The sequence below is a fragment of the Cebus imitator genome, unplaced genomic scaffold (genome assembly GCF_001604975.1).
Source record: "Cebus imitator isolate Cc_AM_T3 unplaced genomic scaffold, Cebus_imitator-1.0 Scaffold84, whole genome shotgun sequence".
Classification (NCBI taxonomy): domain Eukaryota; kingdom Metazoa; phylum Chordata; class Mammalia; order Primates; family Cebidae; genus Cebus; species Cebus imitator.
Window position 1 is genome coordinate 3,772,910 of NW_016107399.1, and position 18,096 is coordinate 3,791,005.

General features: G+C 36.6%; 1 protein-coding gene across 3 annotated transcripts in view; it reads left to right on the plus strand.

Moving 5' to 3' along the window:
- Window positions 1–18,096, plus strand: part of POU2F1 (POU class 2 homeobox 1) — a 181,468-nt gene that overhangs the window by 150,557 nt on the left and 12,815 nt on the right. For all 3 annotated transcript variants that reach the window (XM_017534079.2, XM_017534082.2, XM_017534081.2), the window contains 5 exons: window positions 2,664–2,758; window positions 7,938–8,111; window positions 14,776–14,917; window positions 16,436–16,575; window positions 17,653–17,832. In XM_017534079.2, coding sequence (XP_017389568.1) covers window positions 2,664–2,758; window positions 7,938–8,111; window positions 14,776–14,917; window positions 16,436–16,575; window positions 17,653–17,832 — 731 coding nt within the window. The remainder of the gene's footprint in view (window positions 1–2,663; window positions 2,759–7,937; window positions 8,112–14,775; window positions 14,918–16,435; window positions 16,576–17,652; window positions 17,833–18,096) is intronic.

Consider the following 18,096-nt stretch of genomic DNA (forward strand, 5'->3'; position numbering starts at 1 on the left):
TTTAGTAGAGATGGGGTTTCACTATGTTAGCTGGGATGGTTTGTATCTCCTGAACTGATGATCTGCCCGCCTCAGCCTCCTAAAGTGCTGGGATTCTAGATGTGAGCCACCGAACCCCACCAAGCATGGGGGGGGTGGTTAAAAAAGTTTAGAACTTTTTTAAAAAGTTCTAAACCTCTTTGGACCCTTTCAGCCTTTTCAGCTGACCTTGTTTTGGGGTAAAGCCTAAGGTTTGAATTTGCTCATGTAATACACTACAAGAAACCAAAATTAATCTTTAGAATTATAATTGCTGATTAATAGGAATCAGAATCATTTTTTAAATATCTGCTTTTGTCTCTTACAGATAAATAAACTAACTTTCATTGTTAAACTTTAAAGAAACTGCTATGTTGAAATAGCCTATGTTTAATAATGGGACCTCATTTCTGACCTTTCTGCTCATCTCTTCTCTTTCTTTCTTTTTTTTTTTTAAGACGGAGTCTCATTTTTTCATCCAGGCTGTAGTGCAGTAGCATGATCTCTTCTCACCACAAACTCCGCCTCCCGGGTTCAGGCAATTCTTTTGCCTCAGCCTCCTGAGTAGCTGAGATAACAGGTGTGTGCCACCACACCTGGCTGATTTTTGTATTTTTAGTAGAGATGGGGTTTCGCCATGTTAGCCAGGCTGGTCTTGAACTCCTGACCTCAAGCAGTCTCTGCTTCGGCCTACCAAAGTGCTGGGATTACAGGCATGAGCCACTGCACCTGACCTTCTCTTTCATTTTTTTATTATTGTGTTTGAATATTCTTTAGCCTTTTCAAAATAATTTTATTAGTTTTAATCGTTAACATAAAATTTACTTGTATTTTTCTCTCTAGACTACCCTTCGGTGTTTTTGAAACCAGTAAAATTTGACATTTTAATTAATTCACTCAAAAATTCGTTGAGTGCCTGCTGTGTAATATAGTGCTCTAACAGGGATACATTTTGAACAAGATGTAGGCCCTGCCCTCATTAAGAGACATCGAATAATAAACATTTAAACAAGTGGTTTAGATACCAATAAGTACTAAGCAGTTCAGCAGATCATAGTAATCTGGTAACAGCCTAAAAGAATGGGCCTATGGTCTGGAAAAGCCTCTCTGGAGAAGCAATATGTGAATTGGGAACTGAGGGATGAGGGGCACATTACTATACCTAGAATCTGAGTGAAGAGTCTTGTAGGCAAAGGAACTTAAAACACCTGAGATGGGAACAAGCTTGACGTAATCCAAGAAAAGAAAAGCCAAAGTAGCTGAGTTCAGTGAGTCAAAGGAAGTGGTAGGAGATGAGATGTGAGAGCGAGACAGGGCCAGACTAGGGCTGTGTAGATTTTATTCTGATTCTAATATAATTGGGAAATGATATGATCATAAAGATCACCCTAACTATTATATGGAGATTGAACTATAGGGAGACACTTGGGGAAGCCAACTTCCATAAATTGGCCGTTTAAGAAATGTTTGTAGTAATACATACTGAATTTTATTTAATCATATTTGCTTCCATATATATTTCACTTGCCTCAGATCAACTGAAGTCAGAGTTCTCTAGAAAAATTCAAATCTATTTAATATATTTATTTGTGACCTACGTTATGAAATAACTATTAGTACCTTTTCATAGCTTAAAATTAGGCAGTACTTAGTTACTTATAAATAAGTGATAAATTCTATGGCTAATCTCTGGTAGGCTTAAGTGTTTTGGCTGTTGTCCTACATATTCCAACATCCAACGTATCCAAACTAGTAACCTAAGGAAATCATAATTAGGAAGCTGTTGCCTCAGATAATCTTATCACTTGTCCGAAAGAAAATGATAAAATCCCTTTTGTTTGGGTGCTTTGTTTAATACTTTCTACAATTGCTTTTATCACAGCATACATAATCCTGTATTTAGTATTTTAGCAATAGCATTTTATCTGTAACTAGGTACTATAGATTAAATCTTTATATACAGACAGTCTGAGTTAGTCCTCTCCATCAGGTTCTGAAAATTAAAAACCATATACAGGTATTCAAGTAATTGAGCATCTTCTACAAACACATTGAGAATTTGCATTTCTACTTTGAATGTCAGTTGTTATCATGAAGCGTTGATGGCATTACTTATCAATTATTTTAAACTAAGACAGTTCAGTGTTACTGCAGATATTAGTAGAATATTTTGCATTTCAACTTTATTGTCACCCATAGGCAAATGTTTGATAAAGAGAACTTGAAAATGCTTTTTTTCCTCTGGTTCAACATATACTGGCAGTTTCTAATGGAGTCTAGGTTAAGTTAAGCTCTTTTTGGAATTTCCAGCTGTTTCTACTTAGAATAGTTTTTTTGGTTTCTATTTTTTTTCTTTTTTTACTTTCATCTAACTCTTCCCTAACATAAAGAATTGACCTATCACAGAGCTTATTCAGATTATGCTAAAGACATATCAGTTCTAATTTAATGTTCCATGTCTTCTCTCCCAAGTTGTAAAACAAGATTGAATGTAAGACAAATAAGATCAGCAAGAGTTTTGATACAAGTAAGACTACCAGAGATCAACTGGAAATTTTCAGCTCATTTTCTTACTCTTTCCTTCTTTTGCCACGTGTTCAAAGAAATCTTTACTGTTTCTGGCATAACATATTTTCCTTCTATAGGTCTCCTGCAAGCGCAAAATCTTTTAACGCAACTACCTCAGCAAAGCCAAGCCAACCTCCTACAGTCGCAGCCAAGCATCACCCTCACCTCCCAGGTCAGTTTTCTTCTATGACGGTTGCTTTCTCTTATCATACTGTTGGGGAGACTTTTGGACTTTATTTAATCTTTTTAAAAAATCTAATAAAAATAATTCAGTCTTCAAAAACTGACCAGAAAATCAAAGCTAGACTTATCAGCTCAGTAAAGCACTGCTACCAAATCAATACAGTCTTTGAAAATCTTCAGAGTTCCTATTTTCTTATATGTTCATAAAGAGTAACTGCGTTAGCAGTAAATGAGTAATGAGTTGTATCTATGTGACACCTCCCCTCATCATACTTGGCAGTAGATATTACCACTTAAACTGGAAAGCTAGTTAGCTTCAGTTATAATCCATTGTTAACCCTTATCTGCAAAGAAATTTTGATCTCTGTATTTTCTTTTTCTCTGTGCTTTGATGTTGCTTTAGCTCATTTCCACTAGACCATGTAAACACTATAATTATATAAAAACAATCTTAGGCACCTGAAGTTTAAGTTTTAGTTTTGCTTCTTATATAGCTGTTGCTTTGAAAATGTCATTTTACCTCTCTGGACCTCAGTTGTCTTATCTGTAGATTAGGTGACTGAACTGGCTGATCCTGAATCTCCTTCCAGCTCTGACTTTCTTTGTCTGCAGTATGGAAGTTATTACTTAATACTAACACATTACCGATTTGACAGAATTCAGCATCCATTTATGATAAAAAAACCTCTTGCAAACTAGATATAGAAGGTAACTTTCTCAACCTGGTAAAGAGTATATACAAAAAAAAAAAAAACAAACCCAACATCATGCTTAATGAAAAACTGAATACTTTCCCTCTAAGATCATAAACAAGGCAAAATGACCAGTTGCCACTTTTATTCCACATTATACTGAAGGTGCTAGTAATGCAATAAGATAAAGTGAAATATTAATAAATGACATATAGATTAGAAAGGAAGAAGAAAAACTATCTTAGTTGCTAGATGACATGATTGTCTGTCTATGTAGAAAATCCTATGGAATCTACCAAGAAAACAAGCTACTGGAATAAGTAACTTTAGCAGCAATGTTATAGTCAATATATAAAAATCATTTACATTTCAATATACTAGCAGTGAGCATTTGGAAATTGAAATTATAGTACTTAGGGATAAACTTAACAAAATATTTGTAAGGCCTGTATACATTGAAAACTGTAAAACATTGCTGCATAAAATTAAAGACTTGTAAAATAGCTGTAATATGTTCATAAATCAAAGACTTAAGTTGTTAAAAGTGTCAGTTTTTCCCAAATTGACCTCTAGATTCAACACAGTCTAAACCAGTATCTAGCAGGTTTTTTTGTAGAAATTTGCATACTGTTTCTAACATTTATATGGAACTGTAAGAAAACACAGAATAACCAAACAATTTTGAGAAGTAAGAAAGTTGAAGGACTACCTGATATCAAGAATAATTATAAAACTCCAATAATGAAGACAGTGTAATACTGGCATGTAGATAGAACTGGAGATCAGTGGAACAGAATAGAAGGGCCAGTAGACCCATATGTACATGGTCAACTGATTTACCAAAGGTGCCAAAGGATTTCAGTGGGAAGAAGAAAGTTCTTTCAAAAAATGCTGCCGAAACAATAGAAAAAAAAAAATCTTGACTATTATTTCACACCATATACAAAGATTTGTTTGATAGATCATAGACCTAAACTTAGAGAAAGAGCTTAGGTAAAAATCTTTGTGTCCTTGGGTGAGGCAAGGATTTCTTAAATAGGACACAAAAAGCAACATAAAAGAAAAACAGTTGATAAATTTAATTTCATAAAAATAAAAGCTGCTCTTCAAGCGAATGAAAAGAAAACCACAGATGGGGAGAACATATTTTTATGCAATGTATCTGATAAAAGATTTGTATTCAGAATTTCTAAAAAACTCATACAACTCAATAAGACAATCTGATTTAAGGGAATGGGTGGCAAAAGAATTGGAGATACTTCACCAAAGAAGATACGTAAATGTCCAACAGGCATATGAAAAGATGCTCAAAAGCCATTAGTCATCAAGAAAATTTAAATGAAATATCACTACACACTCACTAGAATAAGCAGAATTTAAAAGGCTATGACAAAACCAAGTGTTGGTAAGAAGGTAAAGCAACTAGAGTTCTCATACATTGCTTAGTGGTGTTGCAAAATGGTACACACACTTTGGAAATTACTTCGTCAGTTTTTTTGGAGGGGTGATGGGGAGGCAAGGCTTTGCTCTGTTCCCCAGGCTGGAGTACAGTGGCACAATCACAGCCCACTCTAGCAGCCTTGACCTCCCAAGCTCAAGCAGTTCTCCTGCATCAGCCTTCCGAGTAGCTGGGACTACAGTTGTGCACTATCATGCCCAGCTAATTTTTGTATTTATTGTGGCAATGTGGTTTCGCCATGTTGCCTAGGCTGGTCTCGAACTCCTGGGCTCAAGTGATCTGCCCGTCTTGGCCTCCCAAAGTATTGAGATGACAGGCGTGAGCCACTGTACCAGGTTGGCAGTTTCTTATATAAAATTAAATGTACATGTACCTTGTGACCCAGCAGTTTTATTCCGAGAAATAAAAGCATATGTCCACACAAAGACTTGTATGTGAATGTTTATAGCAGCTTCATTCACCTCAGACTGGAAGCAACCTAAATACACATCAGCTGGTGAATAGGTAACATAGCTTTAGCATATCCATATGATGGAATGGTACTTAGCAGTAAAAAGAAACATGCTTCTCTGATACATGCATCTCCTATGAATCTCAAAAGCATTATATTAAATGAAAAAAGACATAAAAGAGTGCATATAATATGATTCAATGCACATGGCATTTTAGAAAAGACAAAACTGTAGGAATGGAAAACATATTAGTGATTGCCAGGCACAAGGGGCTAATGGTGGGGATTAACTGCAAAGGGCACAAGGGAACTTTTGGGAGTAATGAGAATGTTCTGTATTTTAATTGTAGTAGCGGTTGTGTGACGGTATATAGTTGCCAGAACATAAACTGTGCCCTTTTAAATGGTGAATTTGTGAATATGTTGAATGTAAGAGTGAGGTTGGGGTTTTGAAAAAGGTCTGTACCAGACATTACTCCTTGGCCTGCATGCTCTGCATACGGTGGCAGGGCTATTGTGGCTTCATCTTGACTCCTGCTCACTGAATTCTACTCTGCCATTTCTAGATCTGGCCCAGTCCAGCCTGAGGTTTCTGGAGTTGGGGTAACTTATCTGTAACCACCCCATCTAAAGGTACCCAAGCTATTTTTAGTCCTTTATTATTTGAGAATGGGGCTACTTCAAGCCTGGAGATGAAGTAACAATATGATAGTTAAGAGTCACCTCTACCTGTCAAGCAGTTGTGCTGTTTGAAGTGTACAGCCACATAGTCTAGTATGGTTGGTGCTGGTTTTGGGTCCTCCAAAATGGTCAGGTTGAATATTACGCAGTGTCAGCGTGACATAGAAATGAACTTTGTTGTTGTCATTGAAACAGGATGATAAGAGAGGAACTTAACTCCAGTTGTTGCCTCTATAATGCTTATTCTGTAGTTTTCTGGGCCAGTGAGTTGCTTTGGAGGAAGCCTTGACTCACAAGGTAAAGCTCATCTAAATTAGAAGAAAAATTCACAGCCACAGACTTTATCTGTAATCCTGGTTTATAATCGCTCACCTGGGCTACTGTTCACAGACGGGATCAGCTGAGCAATTAAGATGCAGTCAGGGAGCACCTCCTGCTAGTGAGGTGTGTTCCACTCAGGGCTTGTGAATAGAATAGAATAACCTTATGTTTGTGTGATAAGAAAATTGAGTATTTTATTTTTAAAAAGACTACTCTCATGTCCAAAAATAGACTATACATGGATTTAAATATTCAAATATTCAACAATACATAGAAGCAGCTAGCAGATTAAAAGGAATTTTATCAGTGTTAGAAATAAATGAAGCTTTCTCAGATTTGAAGTAATGGGATATATTAGAAAGGAAAATTAAAAGCTCACCCAAATGATAATTTAAAGCTTTATGTACACTGAAAAATAAAAGGAAAAAAGCAAATTGGGAAAAGGATTTGCATTAATATGACAAAGCTTACTCTATAAAATTTGAGGATCTCTCTAAGGATAAGGATGAGAATAAGGGTATCATTAATATATAAATAGGTTAAGGACATAAATCCAATTCACATCCAAGGAAATACAGATAATAATTGACACATAAGAAAATTTTGACATTGAATAGTAAGAGAAATACAAATTAAGGCATCAGGAAACTACCATTTACTTCTTGAATTAGCAAAACATTTTTTTAAACTGCTAACACAAGCCATGTGGAAGAGTGTTGCAGAGTGGAAATCAACATTATGATATCAAAAGCCATGAAATTGTTTATCTAGTTACCCAAAAAGCCCTTGAGAATTTATCTCAAAAGAACTAGTTACACACATAGGTGGAAAAAATAACTAATGTGCATAAATTTTTTCATTGTGTTATCTATGTTCATGAAAACATAAATGAAAAACTGTTATAAGAATATTGCCTTAGTTTTTTAAAAGGATAATTATGAAGACTGAAATACCATAGAAAAAAGTTAAGCAATGTTCAGTGAGACAAGCAGAGTAAAATTATGTATACCATAATTATAGTAAAAGGTTTAAAAATGTAGGTCCTTGGGGAAAAAACTTGAAGAGATAAACAAAAGTGAAACCCGTTATAAGCTATTTAAACTACAGGTGGTTTACTTTTCCCCTTAAAATAGTTTTAATGATCTTGAATACTATTTTTATAACACTGTGTCACAGGTAGGAGATGTGATAGTGATAAACAAGACAGACTCTCTACTGTTTTGACAGTTTAAGTGCCAGACTTATGAAATAGATTTTCTGAAATAAAGAGTAATTTATTAAAAGACATAAGATACAGGTATTCAGATCATTTGAAAACCCAGTTATAATAGATTTTATTTTTGTATATTCATGTTTTCTTCTATAGAATTACATGCTTAGCCTTGTAATAACAGTATACATAATTTCACTGTCTGCTTTGCTGACTGAACTGTTGTACATTCTGTAGTGTTACATGGTCTTCATAGTTCTCCATGAATATGGCTATTTCCTTAAGTTGTTTAGTTGGAGTAAACCTCAATAACTCTTCACATTTGTCCTCATCGTTTTATTCTTTCTCCAACAGCCAGCAACCCCAACACGCACAATAGCAGCAACCCCAATTCAGACACTTCCACAGAGCCAGTCAACACCAAAGCGAATTGATACTCCCAGCTTGGAGGAGCCCAGTGACCTTGAGGAGCTTGAGCAGTTTGCCAAGACCTTCAAACAAAGACGAATCAAACTTGGATTCACTCAGGTAGGGTGAATTGGCCTTACATTGATTGCCCTCCTTGGCTGGGTTCAAATACAGTTGGCTGGCTATATTCATGGAGTTCACGTCTGTGGATTCAACCAATCGAAAATATTTGGGGTAAGGGGTGCAAAAAAGGATGGTCATGTTTGTACTGAACTTGTATAGACTTTTTTTCTTCCCATTATTTCCTAAACAATACAACAACGATTTACATAGCATTTACATTATATTAAGTATCATAGGTAACTTAGAGATGATTTAAAGTATATGGGAGCATACATGTATGTTAAATACAAATATACATTTTATAATTTCGAGGACTTGAGCATCAGTGGATTCTGGTATCCAAGGGAGGTCCCAAAACCAATCCCCTGTGCATGCTGAGGGACAAATGTATTTGTTTTGTATGTCCAAAGAGACTTCTAAGGAACAATGTGTTCCTCAGCCATGTTGTTTTTTGGTTTTAAACTGTACCTTTTCGTTAGCCTTTTCCTGCATTTTTAACATATGGTTTAATGTTAGTCTAGAAGCTTTATGGTTCCTTTCAGAACACAGGCCTCTGAAATCATAATATATTAGTAAATTGTGAGAGTTTAAGAGATTGTGTTGGAGATATTTTGACTGTACTGAGGATTTTGTTATTTGAAGAATATCTGGCGGTAGACCTTAGTGCTGCATATGTAAGATTGAGAGAGTCAAGATTACAGGGTATATTATAGTAGCTAAAGGGGAAACGTTTAGAAGGCTTGTTTAAAAATAGTTTTTTGTGGTAGATTGCAGTAGCTCACATCTATAATCCCAGCACTTTGGGAGGCTGAGGTGGGAGGATTGCTTCAGCCTGAGAGGTCGAGGCTGCAATGAGCCATGATTGCACTCCATTGCACTCCAGCCTGAGTGACAGAGCAAGACATTGTCTCTAAAAAAATAAAAAATAAAAATAAAAATAATGTTTTGGAAGAGAGGGGGTGATGGAGACATGCATGCAAGCACAGGCGCACACACTCTCTAAGCCTGTGCTGAAACCGATTAAGAATCTCTAGAAGATGAAAACCCCAAATTAACCAAAATCCAAATTAATTTTCTGGAATTTGTAAGCTGAGGACTTTTAAAGTAGAGTGAATATATTTAATGATTTAAACAGTTGTCTGGATATATAGCATTTCTGTTTGTATTAAGCACTACCATTGACTTACTCTTTGATTAACTGTCATATTTTTTTGGAGATGCGGTCTCACTATGTTGGCCAGGTTGGTTTTGAACTCTTGGCCTCAAGCAATCCTCCCACCTTGGCCTCCCAAAGTGCTAGAATTACAGGTGTGAACCACTGCACCCATCCTGCAAATGATACTTTTAAACAGGCAAGGAATTAAACTGAATGAAATTTATTTATGTAAAATGGTATAAGATCATTAGGTGAACAAAAAAATAAGTATGGATTAGATTGGGTGTTTTTATGGAATCAGGAAAAATCTGATGTTTTCTTTCCAGGGAATATACTTACCATTTGAAGTTTTGTTTTGTTTTGTTTTGTTTTGAAACAGTTTCACTCTTGCAGCCCAGGCTGGAGTGCAATGGCACAATCTCGGCTCACCACAGCCTTCACCTCCTGAGTTCAAGCGATTCTCCTACCTCAGCCTCCCAAGTAGCTGGGATTACAGGCATGAGCCACCACACCCAGCTAATTTTGTATTTTTAGTAGAGATGGGGTTTCTCCATGTTGGTCAGGCTGGTCTCAAACTTCCAACCTCGGGAGATACGCCCACCTCAGCCTCCCAAAGTGCTGGGATTACAGTCATGAGCCACCGCTCCCGGCCTACTATTTGAAGTTTTTAAGCCACTACTTAAATATTATTCAAATTATTTTGTGTTGAAAGTACAGTAATGCCCCCCCTGGCCTGGTTGGTCAAAATCTGAGGATACCATCCCTGCATGTGTTAAGGGATGGGTGGGTGTTTTTAAGAACACATTTATATATATATATCTATCTTTATATAAAAAAGATACATATGTATCTTTTTTTTTTTCTTTTTGAGACAGGGTATTAGTCTGTCACCCAGGCTGAGACCGCCAGGGCTCAAGGGATTCTCCCACTTCTGTCTCCTGAGCAGCTGGGACTACAGGCATACCACCACACCCGGCTAATTTTTGTATTTTTTGTAGAGATGAGGTCTTGTCATGTTGCCTAGGCTGGTCTCGAACTCCTGGGCTCAAGGAAATCTGACCACATCAGCTTCTTAAAATGCTGAGATTACAGGTGTAAGCTACCATGCCCAGCCCAGACTTACATTTCTTTGGGAATTCATTTTTGCTCAAGGAAATGAATTGTATTGGGGAATATAAAATGATTTTTTAAATAGGCGTGCTTTTAGAGGAAATACAGTTATATTTGTGAGAAGTTTCACTTGTTAGGAAATAAATTATCCAGAAACATTTTAATATTGTCAAAGCATCTTAAATGATCTGACTTGTTTTAAAAGAAAGCTAGGCTGGGTGTGGTGGCTCATGCCTGTAATCCCAGCACTTCGGGAGGCTGAGGTGAGTGGATCACCTGAGGTCAGGAGTTCAAGACCACCCTGGCCAACATGGCGAAACCCCATCTCTACTGAAAATACAAAAATTAGCCAGGTGTGGTGGCGGACACCTATAATCTTAGCTACTCGGAAGGCCGAGGCAGGGAGAATTGCATGAACCCGGGAGGCAGAGGTTGCAGTGAGCCAAGATTGCACCACTGCACTCCATCCTGGGCGACAGAGCAAGACTCCATCTCAAAAAAAAAAAAAAAAGAAAAAGCTAAACATAACACTAGATTGATAGCAGTGCCTCAAGTTTTAAGCTTTTAGCGCAGCATACTCTTAGGTTCTCTAAGAGATTGTTGCCTAAGTGATATGCCAAAGATGTTAAGGCTTTTAAAAATCTTTAACTTTTACTGAAATAGTGGTTTGCCTTTCTGTGGCATCTGACTCAGTACATTGCCAGTGTTATGTTTTTCTCCCCCTCTGCACACCCCTCCAGGTAAAGGAGCTTCCTTATGGTCTCGTGTTTTGTTTTATGGTTTTATCCTATTTTTTGGCATGACCATTCCTTATTTTTTGAAATGACTTTGACACAACAGGGCAATGGTTCACAAACTTGGACTATGTAGGTTAAAGTACATACTACTGCTGCAGAATGGAAAATCAGTCTATCAACCTCTGTTTTTAAGTCAGATACTTCAATTTTAGTCACTCAAAGGCTGTTCTGTGTCCAACTTATTTGTATACACACACAGTTTTAGCCAGTCAAATTATTTGCTGAAACAAATCCCTATTCTCTGATTAAATATACATATTATTAGATGTTTTAAACAGTTACTTTCTAATTATGTAATTACTTATTAAAGGATTACTATGGATGTCTTTGCACAATTAAAAAGCATATCATAGTATAATACATTTATCATATGTGGTACATTCATTATTTCCCAGTCCCAGTCTTTGTTTCTTTTTTGTTTTGCTCTTTTTAAAAATATCAAAGGGTTTTAATATAGTTAAGATCATATATGAATCAACTACTTAAAACGTTTACTTTTGTGAGTGATAACCCAAGATGGTTGTGAATTGGGTTATCACTAAAGAGCACTAAACCAAGCCTGTACCAAATTAATGAAAATTAGTATGTTAACTGAGGAGCCTGTTGCTTTTTATTTAATCAAGCAGTTTAAATGTGAAATAAAATATATTGTGAATAAATGATAAAGTCACTTTATCATGGTTCTAGTTAGTGGCATAGCTTTATTTCTAGCCATCACCTTTAGGTATCATTTCTTACAGTTATTGTCGTGATTTTTTTTAATATATTTTTTATTTACTTATTTTTTTTTTAGAAAAAGGGTCTGTGTCAGCTCTGACTGGAATGCAGTGGCACAAAAATAAAGCTCACTGCAGCCTCAAACTTCTGGGGTCAAGTGATCTTCCCACCTCAGCCTCCCAAGTAGCTGGGACTGCTGGCACATGCACCACACCCAGCTAATTTTTTTTCTCTTTTTGGGGAGAGATGAGGTCTCTCCTTAAAAAAAAATAAAAAAGCTAAACATAAAACTAGATTGGTAGGAGTAAGTCACAAAGCTGAAATAAGTATAAGGTTAGCATATTTAGCCTATTGCCCGGCTATAGATTTATTTTTTACTTGTTAAATTGTTACTTTTAAAGTAAGATAGAAGTTTGTGAAAATCTGTAGCATACTGTGCAGTTACTATTCCAGAAAATTCCTGTTGCCATCTAACTGCTACATAAGTTCTCATACTCAAAGAATTGCAGGGTTAGTTGGCGCCAGCTCTAATCTAAACAAGATGACCATGACATGAATACATGTGATGCACAAAGCATAAGTTTAGTGCTTGACATATAGTAGGCACTTAGTGAATATTTGATTGACTGAAGTAATATATTTTATTTTATTTATTTTATTTTATTTTATTTTATTGAGATAGAGTTTCATTCTATTGCCCAGGCTGGAGTGCAGTGGCATGATCTTGGCTTACTGCAACCTCCGCCTCCCGGGTTTCAAGCAACTCTCCCGCCTCAGCATCTTGAGTAGCGGGGATTACAGGGGTGCGCACCACACCCAGTTAATTTTTGTATTTTTTTTAGCGATGGAGTTTTGCCATGTTGGTCAGGCTGGTCTCGAACTCTTGACCTCAAGTAATCCACCCACCTCACCCTCCCAAAGTGCTGGAATTACAGGTGGGAGCCACTGTGCCTGGCCTGAATGAAGTGACATTTAATAAATATATAGAGATATAGGTATAGATAAACATAGTCATCTATATCTTTAGATATATTTGTGTACAGTATAGATGTGATGGATAGCATTTATGCCCTGCTCACCACTAATTCTGGTTCTTTCAGTTTCACCATAATTGGAAGGAAATCAATAAGCAGTCTACTTCAGTATATTCAGAACTGTCATTAAAACTTTCTGTGATGATGGGGTGTTCTGTATTTGTGCGGTCCAATACAATAGCCACTGTATACTTGTGGCTGTTGAGCATTTGGAAGGGCTGTGGTGCTGAGGAACCTAATTTTTAATTTATTGGATTTTAATTAATTTAAACTTAAATAGCCACATGTAGCTAGTGGCTATATGGGAAGGCAGAGGATATCAATCAGTTGAAGTTCGGGTATTTTGTGTGCCTCATTTTATCTTACAGTTCCAACATGTCTCATCTGTTAAATTTTTTACCAGAAGTTGCTCACCAAAAAGAAAATGAGTTTTTAAAAATGTTATTTTTTTTAACCCAACTACCACCTAATGTAGGTGCTAATAAAAAATGTAGTATTCAAAAGATGGACTAGGGGTGGAGGGAAATCAAAGGATTGGGATAATCCTAGTTCTGGCAAAATAAGTGTTGTCAGAATAGTTGACTGTCTCATATTAGAATTAGTTGTATAGTACTTTGGACAAGAAATGATGCTGCCTTTCTGCCCTGCCAATAAACTAATTGGAGTGAGTGGGTGAATGAATCATTTAAACTCTGAACTTCTGTTTCCTCTGTATAAAGTAACTATTAAGATATGGCTTTTTTTTTTCCAGCTTGAACAAGAGCGATTCAGCAAGAAGAAAAGCTCTGTATACATTTCAAAGGTTATAGGATTACAGAGAAAGACATCTTTTGTAATATATTCAGGGCATCATTGTTCTATTGCTATAAGGTTACCAAGTTTCCAGTGCCCATGAAGGTTTGACTAAATGGGTCAAACCTCTCTACTGTGAATTTCTATTTCTATGATGGTTACAAAAGTAGTCTTTTAGAATACCTGTTTTTTGTAACTAACTTTGAAATCCAAACTAGGAGTGAAAATAGATTTTTTTTTTCACTGCTTCCAGAAATACTTGATAGGGAAAAGAAGAAAGAGATGATTTCTAATTTTTAAAGTGATTTTTGGGAAGTTTGGTTAGTTCAGAAATATCTTGGGTTATCTAGAGAATTGTATATAATACCTGTAGGTGATCGAGATTATTTTTATTTTTAAATTTTTTTTCTTTTTTTGAGACAGGGTCTCGCTCTGTCACCCAGTGGCACAATCATGGCTCGCTATAGCCTTGACCTCTTAGGCTCAAGAGATCCTCCCACCTCAGCTTCCCAAATAGCTGGGACTATAGGCACATGCCACCACACCTGGCTGATATTTGTATTTTTTGTAGATGTTTTGCCATGTTGCCCAGGCTGGTCTGAAAATCCTGGGCTCAAGCAATCCACCCATGTACGCCTAAGCCTCCCAAAGTGCTGGGATTAAAGATGTAGCCACTATGCCTAGACCAGATAAATTCATTTTTAAAGATTACTTGAAAATCGCTTTGGTTGCATCAATTAAGGGGCTTGTTAGAATATCAGCACTATATTTGATACCTAGTTGAAATTTTGGTATCTCCATGATTGTGTAAGGTGGCAAGAAGAGATTCAAAATAGGAAAGTATGTGGGACAGTATTGAACACTGTAATGATCAGGCCTAACACAGTCCTCACAGTAATGCTGTGACTGGCTTAGGGATGGAGTTTATGTGGGACCCTGTAAGTAGAATAATTATTGACCCTTTGTCTACAGCAGTTATTGGAGCAACACCACAGAGTAAAGACCTTAAGCATTGAGATGACTATTTCCTCTCTTCTGCTCTGTATTATGTGTAGGGTGATGTTGGGCTTGCTATGGGGAAACTATATGGAAATGATTTCAGCCAAACTACCATCTCTCGCTTTGAAGCCTTGAACCTCAGCTTTAAGAACATGTGCAAGTTGAAGCCACTTTTAGAGAAGTGGCTAAATGATGCAGGTAAGTGAATATATAAGACATTTCTTTGTCATTCATTGGAATTTTACAGGGGGGTTGTTATATAAATTGGGGTTTATATTTGTTACTCTACTTTTGTTACTATAGAACCTTGAAGCTTACTAATCCTGTGATGATCATTATAAATTATGGTGATGTAAATCAGAAAGCTGATTCATTTAAATATTCTAGTAGTCATAGTCTAAATAATTAGCAATAATTTTTAGCCCGAAATAATTCTTGTATTTGAGCCAGGATTACGAACACACACACAGTTGAAGGAATAGGATAAGAAGGCCGGTGTATTTAGATAAGCTTGAAGTGCAAGCTTATTGTTTATTCCTTGATGAATTATCATAGAACTTGTTCCTGTAGTATTTCTGCTTTTGTTGTTTCAAATGACCACACGTTTCATTCAGAAAAGTTGGACCTCTAGCTTTGTCTTACGTTTTTTGTGCTAAGATTTCCTTTTGGAAGATTTGGATTTTGAGTCACAGAATCATAGACTATGAAAGCTATAGGAATCATCTAGATTTCTTAGACTATGGTTCTTATTGTAGATGTGAACAAAAACTAGGCCTTTGGAAAAGACAAGCCTGAAACACATCCGTGGAGAGTTTTATTCAGTAGCTATTGGTGAGGCCTAGCCATCTGTTTGCTGAGTCCACAGATAAAAACGACTAGTTTACTCCCTCCATCTTATTTTACATGTAGCAGAAACAAACTCAGATGTGTCTGATATGCCCAAGGTTATTAAACTGTGAAATCACAGAACTCTGTGATTTAACTTCAAAGAATTTATAAATATTTCATTCGTTTCTTTTCTTTTTACCCTAGATTATACCAATAAAATGAGAGGCCATTTACAAAATAAATATTAAACATTCAGTAATTTCCAGGAAGCTTTCTTTTTATCCTCAGAATTTATAAACAGAAATGAGAGACGTAGAGCTGAGTTTAAGGGTAGGAATAGTAAACAACTTCTTTCTCAGAAACAGAAATCCAAAAGTAGTGGTAATATTGTCAACTATCCTAGGACAAAGAATGCCAATAAGGGCAGCAGAAATATCCATAGTAGTAAGCTGTATTTTTTGAGACATGGTCTCACTCTCTTACCCAGGCTGGAGTACAGTGGCACGATCTCAGCTCACTGCAACCTCCACCTCCCGGATTCAAGTGATCCTCCCACCTCAGCCTCCCAAGTAGCTGGGACCACAGGCGCACGCCACCATGCCCAGCTAATTTTTGTATTTTTGGTAGAGACACGGTTTCACCATGTTAGCCAGGCTGGTCTTGAACTCCTGACCCCAAGTGATCCTCCCACCTCAGCCTCCCAAAGTGTTGGGATTACAGGTGTGATCCACTGTGCCTGGCCAATAAGCAATATTGCAACATAGGTTATGTGAAGACCTTTTAATACTTGCATGTAGCTTATTTTGTCAGTTTTGTTAATATGCATGTTATACACATGAATCACTGTGCTCAGCTTATTTTATTTCTGTACTTTCTTCATTCTTACAGAGAACCTCTCATCTGATTCGTCCCTCTCCAGCCCAAGTGCCCTGAATTCTCCAGGAATTGAGGGCTTGAGCCGTAGGAGGAAGAAACGCACCAGCATAGAGACCAACATCCGTGTGGCCTTAGAGAAGAGTTTCTTGGAGGTCAGTGAGGTTTTTACTTTTCTGTACATGGGATTGTCTGTGTAGGACTTAACATTAGTACTTAGTAGAAACTGGAGGTGATAAAAGATGACCTGTCAGCCTCTGCCCTTATGGATGATTTTAATGTAATAGGTGAAATAAGTAAGTTACTGAATGACATAGGAGACAGAACCAGAGTTCTGCAAGTTTCAGGAGACCAGAATCATACCCATGTGAGCACTCAGTATGAGAGAGGTAGCAGCTACCATAGGATACATAGGAATTAATTCCGCAGACAAGAAAAAGTGGATGGAAAGTACTTAAAGTAGAGGAAACACATGAATGTTTCCCCCTCAGAGTGGGGAAAACATTGAGTAAGGGAAACCATAGCGTACCAGGAGTTACTCTAGTAGATTGGTTGGTTAAATTCTAGTGTCTGTATGCCTGGAATAGTCATTTGGGACTGGAACACTAGCGACCTTAAATGTTAGGCTGTGGAGCTTAAGTTAATGCAAGAGATATTTGGCAATTATTTTTTTGTGCCAGGCAATATCATAATCAAAGCTTTTAAGAAAATTTTGACTTCTGTAATTCAGAAAAGACTTGAGCATGTTAGGAGGACACTGAATTAGGAATTTTTATCAGCTCTGCCACTTACTAACATGTGATTGGGCAAATCACATGATTTCTTTAAGCTGAAGTTCCTTCATCTATGAAATACCTGCCTTTCTTAATGTGAGGTCCAAATTAGATAGCATGAAGAAAGGTTAAATTCCTACTAATACATAGGGTTGTATTGGTATTTTGTTAATTTTATTCACAATTAATAGATCTTAAAAATGGAAAAATACAGATATTCGATGATAATGTATTCTAAGTTAATATGAATAAGTTTAGTAAGTATATGTTCATTAGAACTTCTATCTACAGAATCTCTCTGTTGAAAGTGGCCCAATATGGATGGTCATATGTATCCCCGCTTCATTTTCTAGCCTGTCCCTCCTCATTTGTTTGTTTATATACTGATGTGATTATGCCAGTAGCTCAAAAAGTTATTCCAAAGGATAACTTTTGGAATTATGTTTTTTCACCCTTCAGAATCAAAAGCCTACCTCGGAAGAGATCACTATGATTGCTGATCAGCTCAACATGGAAAAAGAGGTGATTCGTGTTTGGTTCTGTAACCGCCGCCAGAAAGAAAAAAGAATCAACCCACCGAGCAGTGGTGGGACCAGCAGCTCACCTATCAAAGCAATTTTCCCCAGCCCGACTTCACTGGTAAGAATGAAAAATAGGGTTTCCAAGCTCAAGGGCTAATTTTTGCAATTTTGCAAATGACCTGTTAAATCAGTTTATTTCATAATAGGAATTTAATGAATACATCAAATAAATGCATATAAATTTATATTTTAGACAGTATCAAGGTAATGAAATTCTCTCTCTCTCTCTTTTTGCTGAGGTCACTGGTCTTGAGGTACCTACCCCTGCACAGAGGGCGAAATCTGATTGTTTTTTGTTTTTTGTTTTTTGTTTTTTTTTTTT